Source organism: Antedon bifida, chromosome 1 (genome assembly GCF_963402885.1).
Source record: "Antedon bifida chromosome 1, ecAntBifi1.1, whole genome shotgun sequence".
Classification (NCBI taxonomy): Eukaryota; Metazoa; Echinodermata; class Crinoidea; order Comatulida; family Antedonidae; genus Antedon; species Antedon bifida.
The window spans coordinates 10047492-10062639 of record NC_136226.1 but is presented as its reverse complement, the minus strand read 5'-3'; the positions used below and the strand labels follow the sequence as shown (position 1 = coordinate 10062639).

General features: G+C 33.0%; 2 protein-coding genes across 4 annotated transcripts; one reads left to right on the top strand and one right to left on the bottom strand.

Moving 5' to 3' along the window:
- Positions 1-899: 899 nt before the first annotated feature.
- LOC144841586 (retinaldehyde-binding protein 1-like) lies at positions 900-4251 on the top strand. The gene is made up of 6 exons (XM_078698006.1): positions 900-1116; positions 1426-1554; positions 1853-2031; positions 2402-2560; positions 3292-3402; positions 3730-4251. The coding sequence occupies exons 1-6, from the start codon at positions 972-974 to the stop codon at positions 3877-3879; spliced, it is 873 nt and encodes a 290-aa protein (XP_078554132.1). The 5' UTR covers positions 900-971; the 3' UTR covers positions 3880-4251.
- LOC144841553 (carbohydrate sulfotransferase 10-like) lies at positions 4190-11447 on the bottom strand. Of its 3 annotated transcripts, none has more exons than XM_078697964.1 (4): positions 11304-11447; positions 5723-5979; positions 5354-5424; positions 4190-5161 (listed from the first exon to the last, which is right to left on the bottom strand). In XM_078697964.1, the coding sequence occupies exons 2-4, from the start codon at positions 5814-5816 to the stop codon at positions 4244-4246; spliced, it is 1083 nt and encodes a 360-aa protein (XP_078554090.1). In that variant the 5' UTR covers positions 5817-5979; positions 11304-11447; the 3' UTR covers positions 4190-4243. The 3 variants fall into 3 exon arrangements, with proteins under 3 accessions (XP_078554090.1, XP_078554098.1, XP_078554080.1); XM_078697972.1 differs by lacking the exon at positions 11304-11447 and adding an exon at positions 7738-7767; XM_078697954.1 differs by lacking the exon at positions 11304-11447 and having other exon boundaries at positions 5723-6076.
- Between the last annotated feature and the right edge of the window lie 3701 nt (positions 11448-15148).

The following is a 15148-nucleotide window of genomic DNA, read 5'->3' as shown; positions in this document are numbered from 1 at the left end:
TGGTAGGTCTTGGTATTTATTTTGCTATAATATTTATCAAATGCTCTTGTATGTATCTGGTGGTATCTGGTGGTATCTGGCTGTGTTTAGTAGGACCCCTCTCTAGTTTTATAAGTGAAAAATTTGTCCCAGTTTTTTTTCCTACAGAAATGATTAACTTTATTAAAGCTACAAAAATAATCTATTCAAAGTGTGATTTTATTAATCTTTATTTTTCATTTTTTTGGGGGACAATACATCTTTAATTAAAATTTATGAAATTAAGGAAAACCCATAAAATAAAATATAAAAAACAAGCTATAGACAACAAGGTAACAGCGATGTTATCATAGCTGATTTTCATTTTCAAATATCGTATTATATGCCATCAAGTCTGTGATATTAGGTTAGAAAGCTAAGAAAAATAACAATATACTGTAATTAGCAATGCAAGCACAGACCAAATAAACAATGGGACTCTACTGTAGGACATTGAATTGATTGATTTCGACTTGATGTTTCATGATAATTCATATAACTCGGTTTAATTCTTTCATATTGTTGAAATTGATTTGACCAAATTAATGAATGATGAAATGATAATGATTCGATTAGATAAATGTGATGATGAAGATGAATCAATAATTTATATTTGTGTGTGATTTTTTTCTTCAATTTCGTTTTTGTAATTTCATTCTTTCACTATTGTAGCAATGATAAAGCGTATGATGCTGTGGTTATAATGGTCTGTTTAAAAATATCCTTCATTATAATTATCATGGAAACCATGTACGTAATTAGTACTCTAAACACATTATGCTTATTTTAGGACTTAAATTCATAAATTGTGTGCAGCTCAGAACTGATTGATTCTAAATCCTTTCAACGACCACGTACGTCAATGTTTCTCAGGTTTATGGCATAATTACAATTTGCGAAGATATTACGAAGATATTGATTGTACGGTAAGCCTCACAGAACCCAGGTGCACAATGCCATTTAAAAAATCATGCGATGTTCCTGTTTTAGACACTTGTATGGGGCTGTCAGAAGAAGCTATTGTACGGGCTAGAAATGAGCTGTTTGAACCAGACGATCAAACAGAACATATTCAAATGCTAAATAGTGTTATACAAGGTAAGAAAACTAAAGTTGATTCTAATTAGATACCGTTCTTCGATTCGATAGCAGTAAATACAAACAATATATACATTTCTATGTTTTACTTTAATAAAGATGTAAAACCATAGCATAGGCATTTTTTGCATGTAGATTTTCACCGCACAAATACATATTTTTACCAAATCGTTTTAACATAAAACACCATTTAGTTGGTGCTCATTCGACACTTCTTGTTCTACACGTCAAATCTACCTTTTTGAATACAAAATGTAACATGTATTTTGAAGTGAGAAAAACAACAAATGTCTTATTTGGATGTTTCAGACTCAATGGACGACGATGATATAGCGGCAGAGGTTTTTAAAATATGTAGCAAGAAAGACAACGCATTCTTGGTTCGATTTTTAAGAGCTAGAAAATGGAACGTTGACAGAGCGTACGCACTCTTGAAAGGTATGTGACCACTCACTATACTTAACTCTGCCCCATATTAGATAGGCGTTTTTAAAGGAGGGTTTGATGAGCGTTTGGTATATAGACAGGGTCCAGCTCATCTGATTCTTGAACAGTGCTTTTAGTGAGGGTTTATTACGCCTCAGCACTGAATTCTTATTAATTTGTATCATTTGATCAAGGACTTTTAAATGTCACTCCTTACTCTTTGAATTGGACCTCATCGAGTAACTGCTTTTGATTGATTTTTTTTGCAGGTTTGAATAATTTTTTTTCAAATAATCAAATATTAATATAGGTTATGCAAGTTTCCGTCTTAAGTATCCGGAGCTCTTTGAAGATTTGACGGACGAAACAATTAAGGGAACTCTAGAAGCAGGGCACCCTTCTGTGTTACCACATAGAGATCGTTATGGTAGGGTTGTTCTGGCATTTAAAATCGAACACTGGGACCCTGTTTTAACACCATTTGATGAGGTAAAGTAGGCCTACAACTACTAGTATTTATCTAGGCCTACGTGAAGTGTATATAACCGTGATCAATCATAATGGAAAATAAATTACGCAAAGCTTAAATGATGTAATGTTATGTAATTCTTAAGTACATCATATTGAATGTCTATCAAGATTAGAAAAATAGAGCGATGGAATGAAATAACCCTGGCTATTATGGTGATGAGGAAGATCTTCTGTAAAACCTTTAAACAAATTAAGGGGAAATCTTCGAGATCCAGCAAAGTGTCCCACACAGTTATAATAATATAGATAGGAGTGTCACAAATTATGGGTTGCTGTATAATCAATCAATCTATTAATTTGATAACATTATAACAATTCAATATCGTAGATTCTTCGTGGATTTGTTTATATACTTGAAAATTTACTGAAGAGTCAAGAGACTCAAGTCAACGGTCTTGTGCTTTTTGAGAATTTTTACAACTATTCGTTTACTCAGGCCCTATCCATCAAACCACACCAGCTCAAGAAAATGGTTGAAATGTTACAGGTATGAAGTGACGTTAATTTTCTCTTCTCTCCATTGTTGGAAGGTTTTTGAATATTCAATAGGCTTAAATAAAAACTTTAATGAATGCATAAAACGTGTTCATAATAATAATAATGTCCCTAATAACATCATTCATTTCCTGACATTTCTTTTGTACCACAGCTGATGAGTTTAAAATTTATATTTTTTAAATTTAAAAAGAATATCTAAACAGCTGCAATATTTATATCCAGGATACGGTTTGATTGTGGTCCAGATATTATGAACGTTTATGAAATGTTTCTTATAAATATGAACGTTTATAAAATATTTCTTATAAATATGAACGTTTATGAAATATTTCTTATAAATATGAACGTTTATGAAAATAAAATGTATTACAGTATATTGTGTAAGGGCAATATAAGGGCGTGTGACGCAGTGTGTTGGACGTTCGACTACAGATCGTGAGATCGAGGTTCGAACCCAACTCTCGACGCATTGCTTGTATCCTTAGACAAGATACTTTACTTACATTTGCCTCTCTCCACCCAGGTGTATAAATGGGAAGCCGGTTAGATCAAAACACAACTTTGCGCTGATTAGGCCTACTAGCTGCATTATGGGAGTATGTTTGATTGATCAAAAAAAAATGACTGGGGTATTATTATTAATGTTCAGTGCTTAGAGGTTTCACAACATTAGGCGCTATATAAATCCAGGATATTTTTATTATTATATTCTGTTTTCAGAGTTCGTTTCCTTGTCGATTAAAAGGAGTGCATTTCATTCATCAACCATGGTATTTCTCCTGGTCATTTGCCTTAACCAAACCATTCCTGAAGGAAAAGTTAGCCAAGCGTGTAAGTTGCAAATACTGTAATTTCTCGGAAACCTGGATTAGCATTTAATTATATTTTTGATTGCATGCGTAAAAGATGACTGTGATGGCCTAACCCAATATGTAGACCTACAATGACAACCATTGACTATGTACGTCCAGTTCGTGATCACAATTGACCATGCATGTCCAGTCTATGACCATTATTGGCCATTCACGTCCAGTCCGGTTATATTTAAATTACGTGACATTCTATCGTCTAGAACAAGGTTTAAATAAAACATACTTCAATTGATAAGTGGTTACATTGAAAGTGGAAAATTAAACTTATTACCTTTTCCGTTAACAGGTACATATACATGGAGATAACCTGGAAGAGTTTTACGATGAATTTGGAAAAGAATGGATACCTTTTGAGTTCAGTGGCGACAACAATCAACTTGACCAAATATCATGGACCAAAGAATTCTTTGATTTCATTAATATTATTTATGTTTAGCAAGCTCTGAATATTGTGATATGATAAGATAAATAGAAAAATATTTGAAAAAAAATAATTTATAATTTTATTTATAGAAGATATCAAATGAGTAGTGGCAATTTTAAAACCCAAGGAGTCTTTGCACAAATAAATCTTTGCACAACTTCAATTGCACAACGATTCAAATAAAGCATAACATGTACAAGAGAAGATAGGCCTATATCAAAAATTAATTGCATTGCTATGTTTTTTTTTTTATAAAATTTTCCCCGTCTCTTTTCTGTGACGAGTGTTTACGATGTCGTAAAGTTATTAAGTTGTTTTGATTCTGATGTAAATGAAATTTAATAATAAAAAAAAAGACTACTACAATAGTAACCTACTAAGTATTTATTAAATCAGGTACAATCTTTCCATTCACAAAATCAGGTTTAGGATATCCGAACAATTTAAAGTCTAGTGTATACCGTCGGTACAGATTCTGCAAGTCCTGAACTGGTATATCTTTGTAGTAACTTTCCATTGTTTTCTTCCCCGAACTATTTGTTGGACTACTTAATGACATAGATGGAAACTTATAATCATCAGCTAGTTTCGTTTTTTTCATAAGGTATTCAACATCAGTCGTCATTGTTTCAATTTTCCCGATAAAATTATAAGAAACCGCACAAGGACGACAAGTGCCATATACCTCATTCCAGTGCCCATTCCTTGGTTTTAATTTGGGATCACCAACAAACTTTACAAATTCTTCAAATTTTAGATCGTAATTTTTCTTAAAATTTCTAGCAACTTTCTTATAATCAACCAGTTTACGATACCGTTTAATAATGCTCATTCCCAGATGTCTTTGCCAGTGACTTGCACGTTCGAATTTAGTATTTGGATCAAGCTTATTTTTAAAAACAGATAGAACGCGAGAAAACGGATGACGAACAAATAGAAATTTTAAGTACGAATCGATCACATCTTCTTTCTCAGTTTTGTTTTTTAAATTTGAAAACCGTGGTAATACTTTACTAGCATATGTGTTTAGTTTGTTCTGATTAAGTTTTGAATTTACGCCAACGTATCTTCCAACAATCAAAAACAAATGTTTCCAACTTGAAGATGCAATTTTAGGAACGGCACAATACATCATCCGGTGAGTAGGAACAATGAAAAGACTAGGTGGTGGATGTATTCCAAGAAACTCATGACTCTCGTATTGTTTCGAGATGCATCCTTTCTTTAATAATTCTACTCTTTGGTACTGTATGTCTTCTTGTTCTTTCATCCAGTCATGTTGATGACTTGTTTCCTATAATACAGATACACGTAAAACAATATCGGTACTTTCTTATGATTTTATTCAATTATTTAGATAGATTTTAATCGAGTTTAACATCCGCTTTTCCAAATCAAACCTGAATAAATTGAACTTTCGGTGTTTTCTTATATTTGTTATTGTTTATTTTATTGTTTGTATTGGTTAATATATGTTTCCACTAACCATTTCTGTATTTGTTCCAACTGATTTCAGTGCAGGATATTTACCAAATATGACTTTGCCACTTTCATTAGCTAAAAAGAAATTCCGTAAATAGTGCTATTTATATATAGTTACATCAGGCCTGGGAGTATTATCTATGTAATAATGAGGAAATACTTGGTATTATTTGCGTTGTTGCATTGCGGTGGTGTTAATGAATACAATGATTGCGGTAGGCTTATAAAGTGTTGGAATAATGCAATGAAAAGTGCTAATGATTCCGATGATGTTAACCAACGTCAGTAAAATATCCACGGAGGAATTATAAAGCAACTTCGTTTAGCTGTTTTAACACACATAATTAGAAGGAAAAAAATAAGAGCAACTTACAAAACGATGTTGGGTATCTAGATCCATTCAAAGCCACGAGTCCTAAAACCAGTATACATGGAATTACTAGCAACTTCCGTGATCTACATTCCATTGCACTAGTTCTTGTTCAGAGGATCACGTCGCCATATACATAGACACAGTTTGGTTTACTTGCTTCAACCAAAACTCATGAAACTAATGCAGAAGATTATGCAGAAGTCATAATGCATCAAGGCTTAGCAATGTTACTGGTAATTGAAAGAGAGCTTGAGATCCTGTATTATAAAGAAACAGTAAAGGGGTCATAAACTATATTGAGTAGGTATAAGTTACTCCTTAGTTCTCTCGAGCAGCTCCATCTACAAACTAATAGGCCTATTCAGCTTCTAAGTAAAATGTCTGCTGGTAACCAACTAAATCATCCAAATCGGGTCGTTTTATTTACATTAAACTTCGTGCAGTGAAGTAGAAGGGTGATACAAAGCATATTCCTTTGGGCAAATTTTAATCTGAGGCGTCAACAAAACTAAAATATGTTGGTTGATTAGTTCTATAGTAAAAGAGTCTTTAAGAGATTTTTCATGTGTGACTATTGGATTAAGCGATTTTCAAAAAGGTGAATTTTGTAGTCATATAATGTGACATCGTATTCGGGCTACAGTACAAGATTAGGCATATACTGCTTGCCAAACCACGAGTTTTAGCATCTCTCCAATTACATCCTATCATACCTATAATATTTTCTTTTAACTAAACGCATCATTAAATCATTATCCTCATCTATTAATGCACAATCATATTATCGTTCATTTTTAAAAACATTTACCTTGAGTCGTTAGTACTCTTGAGAATTCATAGTCTGCACACATGGTTAATTGTGTATGTAAGTAATTAACTAATTAGGTCCACGTATTTAGCGTAATTCAAATTCACATAGGCCTATACCGACTTGCACTAATGAAAATAGTAACTTGTTCTAACTAAATACTTATCATACAAAGTATATTGTTTGTGATTTTTTTTTCAGATGAAATGATATATTTTTAATAAAGTAATGAATGGTATCCGTCAACAAGCCGCCACAAGTAATTCGTCTTTTGTGGACTCGCCTACACTTATTTCTAGCTGAGAAGACCATTAGGCTACAAGTCTTTTCGATTATATTATATAAACATGCAACAACATCCTTTCTTACGTTAGTAAGTAAATATAGATATTTGTGTAGGTCTACTTTCTCATAAATAATGCTCTCGTATTACATAGAACATTGTATATAGTAACGAACCAAACTCATACGTAAAGATTAGATTAATTACACTTTGGTGCTCACGACTACGCACCGTTGACATACAACGTTTTAAACATTATGGAGTATTAGCACGGTAAACACATACATATAACATTTCTCAGTGTATTCTTACAATCTTTTCATCATTTTATACCTTCATGGTTCAATCGCAACAAAAAATAAAAACAGATTTGACAAATATTGGTAGTTAGTATTTTTCATGTACAGTAATTTCATGTCAACGATTCAAATATCGAAATCTTCTTCTTCGTAATTGTTTTTTCAATTGTTGAAAATATTTATGAAAATGGATGACGAACGGATAAAAACGTATCCATGACAACGTGACGTCCCTGTGAACTCAAATCTCAAAATAATTTTAGCTGTTGCCTCCGATTAATTTATTTTTAGATAGTGTTGTTTTCATCTGAAAGAAAAATAACGAAACTCGCTTCTAGTTTGTACAGGCTCCTTTTTGTATATTACAATAAAGAATTCTATTAGCGCGATTAGCATATTAACGTCAGGAGAGTGAATATGACTTTACATTTTATACCATTTGCATATACAGTACAATCATTTCAAGCAGTCAGTTATTATCCTTTTTTTCCCTATAGCAATAGCTTATGGTAATGATCGTTGTATCGCTATTGTATTGTATCGATATTGTACTTAGGACTGCACTATAATGTAAACGTTTTAATATAGCCGTGGTAAAATTCTTTGTTGTCAACGATATATTCACCTGTTGTGTTTCCCTTATAATGTATTATTTATCGACATTATTATCTCCTCACTCATTTGATCAGACACTCCCTTTTTCGATCTTGATGTATATTAACTTAAAATTTCTCCTGTCCAATAAATCAATCGTATAGAAAATCAGTCTATAAGTCTAAACCATGGAAGAAAAAACAGAGCAAAACTCCAAAGGAAACGGAGCTTTAAAGGGGGGTTCCGGGTTTAAAATGAATAGTAAAAAATGTAAAATATATTTGTTTGTCTCTTGAACGGTAAAAGTTTCAATTTATATAAGCGCCCAGTGAAGCAGAACGAAGGCTGTGAAATGAGGCCAGATTACAAGTGCAGCTACGGCGATATGACACTGTGTTACAGAATAGGAAATTCGTGAAATGGTCAATCTTCCGACGACTCGTTATCATTAACCATATCAATTACTTTTGTAAAATTATACTTATCTGATGTAATTTTAGTCGGTCTTCCCATTTATGAAGTCAATTTTCTATGAAAATTTATCAAAACAGTGAAAACTTAGATATGTTTGCACTTTACGTTTGCCGATTTTCGCACTGACTTAGGGAAAGCCTTCAAAATCAATGAAGCGTAACGTATACATTCCTGCTGAGCGAGGAGAGCGAGACGATGATACACGTGCTCTCTCTGCCCATGCTTGGCATCGTCACGTGATAAACAGATACAGTATACAATACCAAACTGGTCGGGTCGAGTATACCCCGTTTATAATCACAACATAAACGATGTACAGTATTTGATTGAAGGTCGACTCGACTTACCGGAATGGTATAGATAACATAGCTCGAATGAGAGAGTTGGAATATTTGTAAACATAAGTATTGCTAATTTTAACAAGTGTAGCCTATAGTAAAAGGCCTGGTAGTATCAATTCGCATAGGGTCTACTACACTAGCTAGCTCAATTTTTAACTGGGCCGGATCGGCCAGGTCTCCTTCCTACTACCTGGTCTACTTGCTTGATGCAGTATCTTATTTTTTGGAGAGTAAACTAGGCCTATTTTAGGCCTACTTAGACGATCGGGACACCATACGTGCGGACGGCGACCGGACCTTGTTTTGCCTTAATATTTACAGCCGATTTTGTAGAACGTTTTAGGTTTAGATTGTTTAGGAGTTTGGTTGATAGGATGGGTTTGGATCCACTGAGTTTTGTTATTTATGGGCCAATCGTTTAGTAGTAGGCTAGCTAGGCCCATGATGGGCCCCAATTTTAAAACGTAGGGTAGCCATCGTGGCATGGAATCCCTAGTCAGAATGGCTCTCACCCATGACAAAAAATGATTTAGGCTAGGCCTAGCCTAGTACTTGAAGCCGATATACGATCTGAACTATTCGAGGTATAAAAATAGTATAACTGTATATAATCTATATATAATCTGTACCATGGAGTAATCTGTACTAAATTTTGTATTTCATTAAATGTCAAATAAATATATGCTACTACTGTTATTATTACACTTTAGGCCTAGCTTAGAAAATCTACAAAAAATGTATTTCACAATGATCGGGTGGTCGTGGTTTGACAGGGGAGAGAGATGTAAATTAGTTGCCAAACACAACGTACATGACGTCGCGAGTTTGGAATCCACTGATGACGTGATTTTGTGAATATCTCATGAATATTAATGAGCTTCCCTAAGCTGCTGAAAAACAGACTTTCCATGAATTTACCCTAAAATGTATATGAAATTTAATTTTTTAATTTCTCGTTATTACTTCTTCATTCTGACATGTCTATATTGTTATAATATTTTTTATTTAATAAATAAACGATATTTAAAAGCATTTTTAAACCCAGAATCCCCCTTTAAAGAGTGCTTCCTTAAAGCAACACACCTAATCCTAACGATCGCATTGCAAAACCTCAATGGAATATATACCGTAGTAGTAGATATACGGAAACTGTCTTGGGTTACATGGAGGTATAAAACAAACTGAAATGTACAAAAAGGTAGATTTAGTATTACAGTATTTTAACCAAACAGTTCAGCATGTATATTGTAAAGGAAAGAGTGATCGATGACAACTAACATCTTACTTATTATTTGAATATATCATTAATACGTTATGGTAAATAATATGGTAATAGCAATAACAAAAAGCTATAATGTTACAGTGACCTTTCAGATGATGTACCATAATTATCTTTTGTATCAGTGTAAAACGTAAATTAATGTAAATGAAGAGGAAAAGACAAATGTAAAGATATTGATTGATCAAATTGATTCGACAAACTGGACTCGGCTAACCCGTCAATTGATTCGGCAAACTGGACTCGGCTAATTCGCCAAATTGATCCGGCAAACTGGACTCGATTTATTTTCACTCCTCTTCACATTTCCCGTATGATGCATTGACTATAGGCCTACATTTCATTGAACTATTTTTAGGTTTTAGTTCACAGTTCTAACAACAACTACTCTTAATCATTTACTGCTATCAATCCATGGTTTCTTTTCTTTGCGAATGATTTATACGTTACGGATAATATGATTCTAATTATCTTCGTCATGCATGGTAAAATCACTGTATACTATTACTTAAATTAAATTAAAATTCTTTATTAATATTTTCCGTAATTAGTGTGTTGAAAATTAGATGTAACACTAACCAATAAGATTTAATCAATGCAGATTTAATGATGGAATCTAGTAAGCTCCCAATCAGTTCATAAATAATGTAGATAACCACCTCAGATAGATTTACAAATAATTAAAATGAGCCCACGTATTCCAACTGCAAGGAAGATAGATATAATTCACGTAGTGCAACCAGTGTCAATGACACCGTTGTCTTTAGTTTATGATTGGAAAAGCCAATTGCTATTTGGTAAATATTTTAATATTGTAGATTCACTTTTATACAGTTGGTTCAGTACTGATGAAATATATTTTGTTATAGATGCATATTGTTTATTTCTTTCTTTGTTCATTAATTTTCCACAAATAATACATATATTTCTTTATAAATTTGGTATTAAATTAAGTTTATATAAATGTGGATGGTGTTCAAGATAAGTCTAGAAATCAGAGACCACCATTAACAATATTATGAGGTTACTGTACAATAATTAATTAAATAAATAAATAGAAAAAAATAAAGGTAGAGTGGTTTATAACATATCTTCTCCTGTGGCTGTACATGTCATAATTCAGATGAGTAGGGAAAAGGGGGATACAAATATATATATTTATATATTACTTTTGACGAACATCATAATCAAAACAATGAAATAATTATTAATATGTAGCATGCCCTATGGACCTAGCACTTGACCAGGTACGATAAGCAGAATTATATTGTGCATATACAGTAAATATATTGACCTGGTGTTTCTCAAAACCAAACGACAGAATGTATATTTTGTGTTTACTATTTCAATTCATTGCGTGGTTCGAATGCCTTTGGGCACATTTGTTTAGAACCGAGCAGTACGGTATGATACCGACGTAAGCACCACAGTTAATAATAATCTTTATGATTACTTACTCCATAAAGAACACGATAGAAAGCATTAAAAGAATAGTATACCTACATTTAACGACTCTTTGCTCTAACCAGCGATGATAAAAAAATACAAATTCCCGACTTCGCAGTGACGGCTGTAAGCTTCAAGAAAAATGGATTAAGGCTGCTCGCTCACATGTTTTCCTCAAGATGCTGTTTCACAACTATATGTTTATAATTGAACTATTACTAGACTACAGTAGATTACAAACAGGAGGCACACTTACATCTAAAACCCGTCCATCAAGATAATTTCCGTAGAAAGAAAATCATAAATTACCTATGGTTTCGGCTGTAACAATGGGAAGATACAGCCTGGTCCATTTTGAAATTAGGGGTTACTATACAACTACAGGTTAATTGCAATGAAGTTGCTCTTTTTTTTAAATAACATTACGTTACGTACATAGATCCATTTAATTAAATGCCATTAGTACTAGTAACAGTACTAGAAAAATAATTCCTAAAAATAATTAAATTATTGTTGTACAAGCGACACTTTCGATGTCCTTTCATTTGCTCCAGTAATACGTAATTTAAATTCCAATTATTATCCACTATTTTGTAGTAATAATTTACATTGTTGGTGTACTATACAGGATTGCTCTATTCAAAGCAAAATATTATACCTATACGCTATTGAAGGGTCATATTTCTTTATTTCGATTTGGGACGACAGACCGAGAACCGACGACCGACCTAGGACCGACGCCCGACCTAGAACCGACCGGGAACCGACGACCGACTAGGACCGACGACCAATCTAGATCAAGTCAATCGATTTGTCGTCGAGTCGTCGGTCGGACCTAGAAACCATCAAACCTGTGCACAAATCAACTAAGGTATCTTCGCAAATCGACATCTCCACATTAGGCTTAGTATAGAAATATGTTTTATATAGGACTATTAATAATGTATTTATTTCAGCTTTGGTAATAGCATAATCAAGCATTTCATTAAAATATAATAGCAATCGTTTGGTTGCACACAATGGAGGAACACGAAAAAGTTTTCTCTTAATACTGGGGATTTCCCTGGGGTTTTTACTGTAGTAAATTCATTCATTGGCGGCAAATAAACAAATGATATGAATTCCTGTAGGCCTACGTGATTTTTTTTGTACGACCGTCGCTTACACCGAGGCAGTTGTTAGATTGCCTTGCTTATACACTGCATTAGAGATCGTCAAGAGGGAGGAGCAAAATGCTACATTTAAAATATTAGCATGTACATTTATATAACATGACCCCGCAGTGGATTAAGACTGCGATATGATCCATTCGTATTTAAATGTCGTAAATAAGCTAGCAAATACATCGATAAAAGAAGCGTAAATGACTTGTACAAATGGATACAAGTAAATATTAATTATTCTCCTGTGGTTTATATAGTCATGTTTACTGCGTATTGTCATGGAAACTGAATGACGCAATAAGATGACAAAGTCTATACAATCTAAAAATGTGTTACACGAATTGTAATAATAAAGTAATTGTTTTTAAAAACGGGCAATAAAAGCTTGCATGACTGAAATAACATAATTAATTATAGTTATTATGTATGTATTCATAATGTATGTTTGTTTTCAGTTGATTTTATAGGCCTATTTATACAAATAATTTCAATCATGCCAAACATGAGTTGAACTTTGTTTTCATCAGCAAACATTTTTTTTTAAAACAAAAGAAAACAACAATAGTACACACTTATGTTTCACTACTTTATTAATATGGAATACAGTATCATTTTTAATATAAATCTTTGGCAAAATATATATTCAGGATAATTTTTCTATTAATACAAACGTATAGAAACATTAAGTAGCAAAATATATAATTTTATTTAAAACATCTCTTATAAACTTTATTACTATTATACTTGTATGCAATAGAACACAAGTCTAATTCATCGAAATCTAAAAACAGTTACATAACACAATTTCCATTGACCATTGTAAAAGGTTCAGCAAACATAAATCGTTGATTACAATGATAATCAATGGAATAAACTTGAAGTTTATATATTGGTTGACGGCGGTGGCGACATTGGTGGAATTGTATTATTGTATCTGGTGGTCGTGGTATGTTGATGGTCGTGTTTGTATTGGTGGACTTGGTTATGCTGATGGTTGTGGTCCAGGTTTTTTCGATGGGTGTATTGATGGTCGTGGTTGTATTGATGGTCGTGGTTGTATTGATGGTCGTGGTTGTATTGATGGTCGTGGTTGTATTGATGGTCGTGGTTGTATTGATGGTCGTGGTTGTATTGATGGTCGTGGTAGTATTGATGGTCGTGGTTGTATTGATGGTCGTGGTTGTATTGATGGTCGTGGTTGTATTGATGGTCGTGGTTGTATTGATGGTCGTGGTTGTATTGATGGTCGTGGTTGTATTGATGGTCGTGGTTGTATTGATGGTCGTGGTTGTATTGATGGTCGTGGTAGTATTGATGGTCGTGGTTGTATTGATGGTCGTGGTTGTATTGATGGTCGTGGTTGTATTGATGGTCGTGGTTGTATTGATGGTCGTGGTTGTATTGATGGTCGTGGTTGTATTGATGGTCGTGGTTGTATTGATGGTCGTGGTTGTATTGATGGTCGTGGTTGTATTGATGGTCGTGGTTGTATTGATGGTCGTGGTTGTATTGATGGTCGTGGTTGTATTGGTGGTCGTGGTTGTATTGATGGTCGTGGTTGTATTGATGGTCGTGGTTGTATTGATGGTCGTGGGTGTATTGATGGTCGTGGGTGTATTGATGACGTCATTGTGGGCTATGGTTCAGGTTAAGCTTTTTAAAAATAAGTGTAATAGGGTAACAACTGAAAGATATTCAAACCCTGTGTTAAATATCCAATACCACAGTTCTAACATTAACAATATAATATTATATAATATTTTTCTCTGTATTAATATATAAACCATTATTATATACATTTGTACTAATAATTTATTTAAAATTTATGAAATATTATTAGTACCGTGTGAATGATCAATGATGCTTTTAAGTTTCAGTTGATGGTAACTACTGTAATTTATAAAAAATCTATAGTAAATACTAATACATTACAAATATTTTGAATAGGAATGTTATTTGAAAGGTTAAAATATACCAAAATAATTGTGTATCTTGTTTATTAGTTTAGTGTATCTATAATTATTATACCTGTAGTTAATGAGGTCATTTTTGTAACATGACCTCATAATACAAAAGTATAATACTCAAAGCAATAAGATACAGTACTGTAGATATTATCGTTTAGGATTGTCATCATAATTATTATTTAGATGTTATCCTTTAGATCATCTAACTATGTCAAATCAAAGCTTGTGTCATCATAGAAACTTCCAATTTTGAAACTGTTTGTTGGAATTTCAAACCTGCTACGTCTTGCTTACAGATAGCCTCTAGTTATTGTCTTATTTATATTGTCCACATGTCGGCGTTTCGATTTTTGACGACCAGCTCAAGTATGAGACGCCATGTGTGCAAACATATTTATCGTTTTAGCAATATTAAGTCACCTAGCCACCTAGAATCTAGACTACTGTAGCTTACAGCACGGTGTCTATCATACTGTGTGACCATCTTTAGGCTGTTGCCACTATTTTTAAATCATAATTTTCTATTAGAAATGAAAAACTAAATTTTACGAATTAATTGCACAATTATCACATTTTTGAAAGCCACATGCTGTCTGTTGAAAACTTGTTAGTGTAAATTCATCCTTATACATATTGCATTAAAAAAAAACCCTACTTTCAATTCTATTCTTTAAAACTATGAACAATTTTTAGTCTGCCTCTGGTTTTATAAGCTAGTTTTTTTAGTAAGTTTGAAATTATCATTATTTCTATTAAAACTAAATAATTTGTT

What these genes read in the sequence shown, in the direction of transcription:
- LOC144841586 (XM_078698006.1), top strand. Translation starts at nt 972, where the DNA reads ATGCCATTTAAAAAATCATGCGATGTTCCTGTTTTAGACACTTGTATG. An exon ending in TTTTAACACCATTTGATGAG is followed by an intron (nt 2,032 to 2,401) that starts GTAAAGTAGGCC and finishes TCAATATCGTAG; the next exon opens with ATTCTTCGTGGATTTGTTTA. An exon ending in AGGAAAAGTTAGCCAAGCGT is followed by an intron (nt 3,403 to 3,729) that starts GTAAGTTGCAAA and finishes TTCCGTTAACAG; the next exon opens with GTACATATACATGGAGATAA.
- LOC144841553 (XM_078697964.1), bottom strand. Translation starts at nt 5,816, where the DNA reads ATGGAATGTAGATCACGGAAGTTGCTAGTAATTCCATGTATACTGGTT. An exon ending in TAGATACCCAACATCGTTTT is followed by an intron (nt 5,425 to 5,722) that starts GTAAGTTGCTCT and finishes ATTTCTTTTTAG; the next exon opens with CTAATGAAAGTGGCAAAGTC. An exon ending in TTGGAACAAATACAGAAATG is followed by an intron (nt 5,162 to 5,353) that starts GTTAGTGGAAAC and finishes TCTGTATTATAG; the next exon opens with GAAACAAGTCATCAACATGA.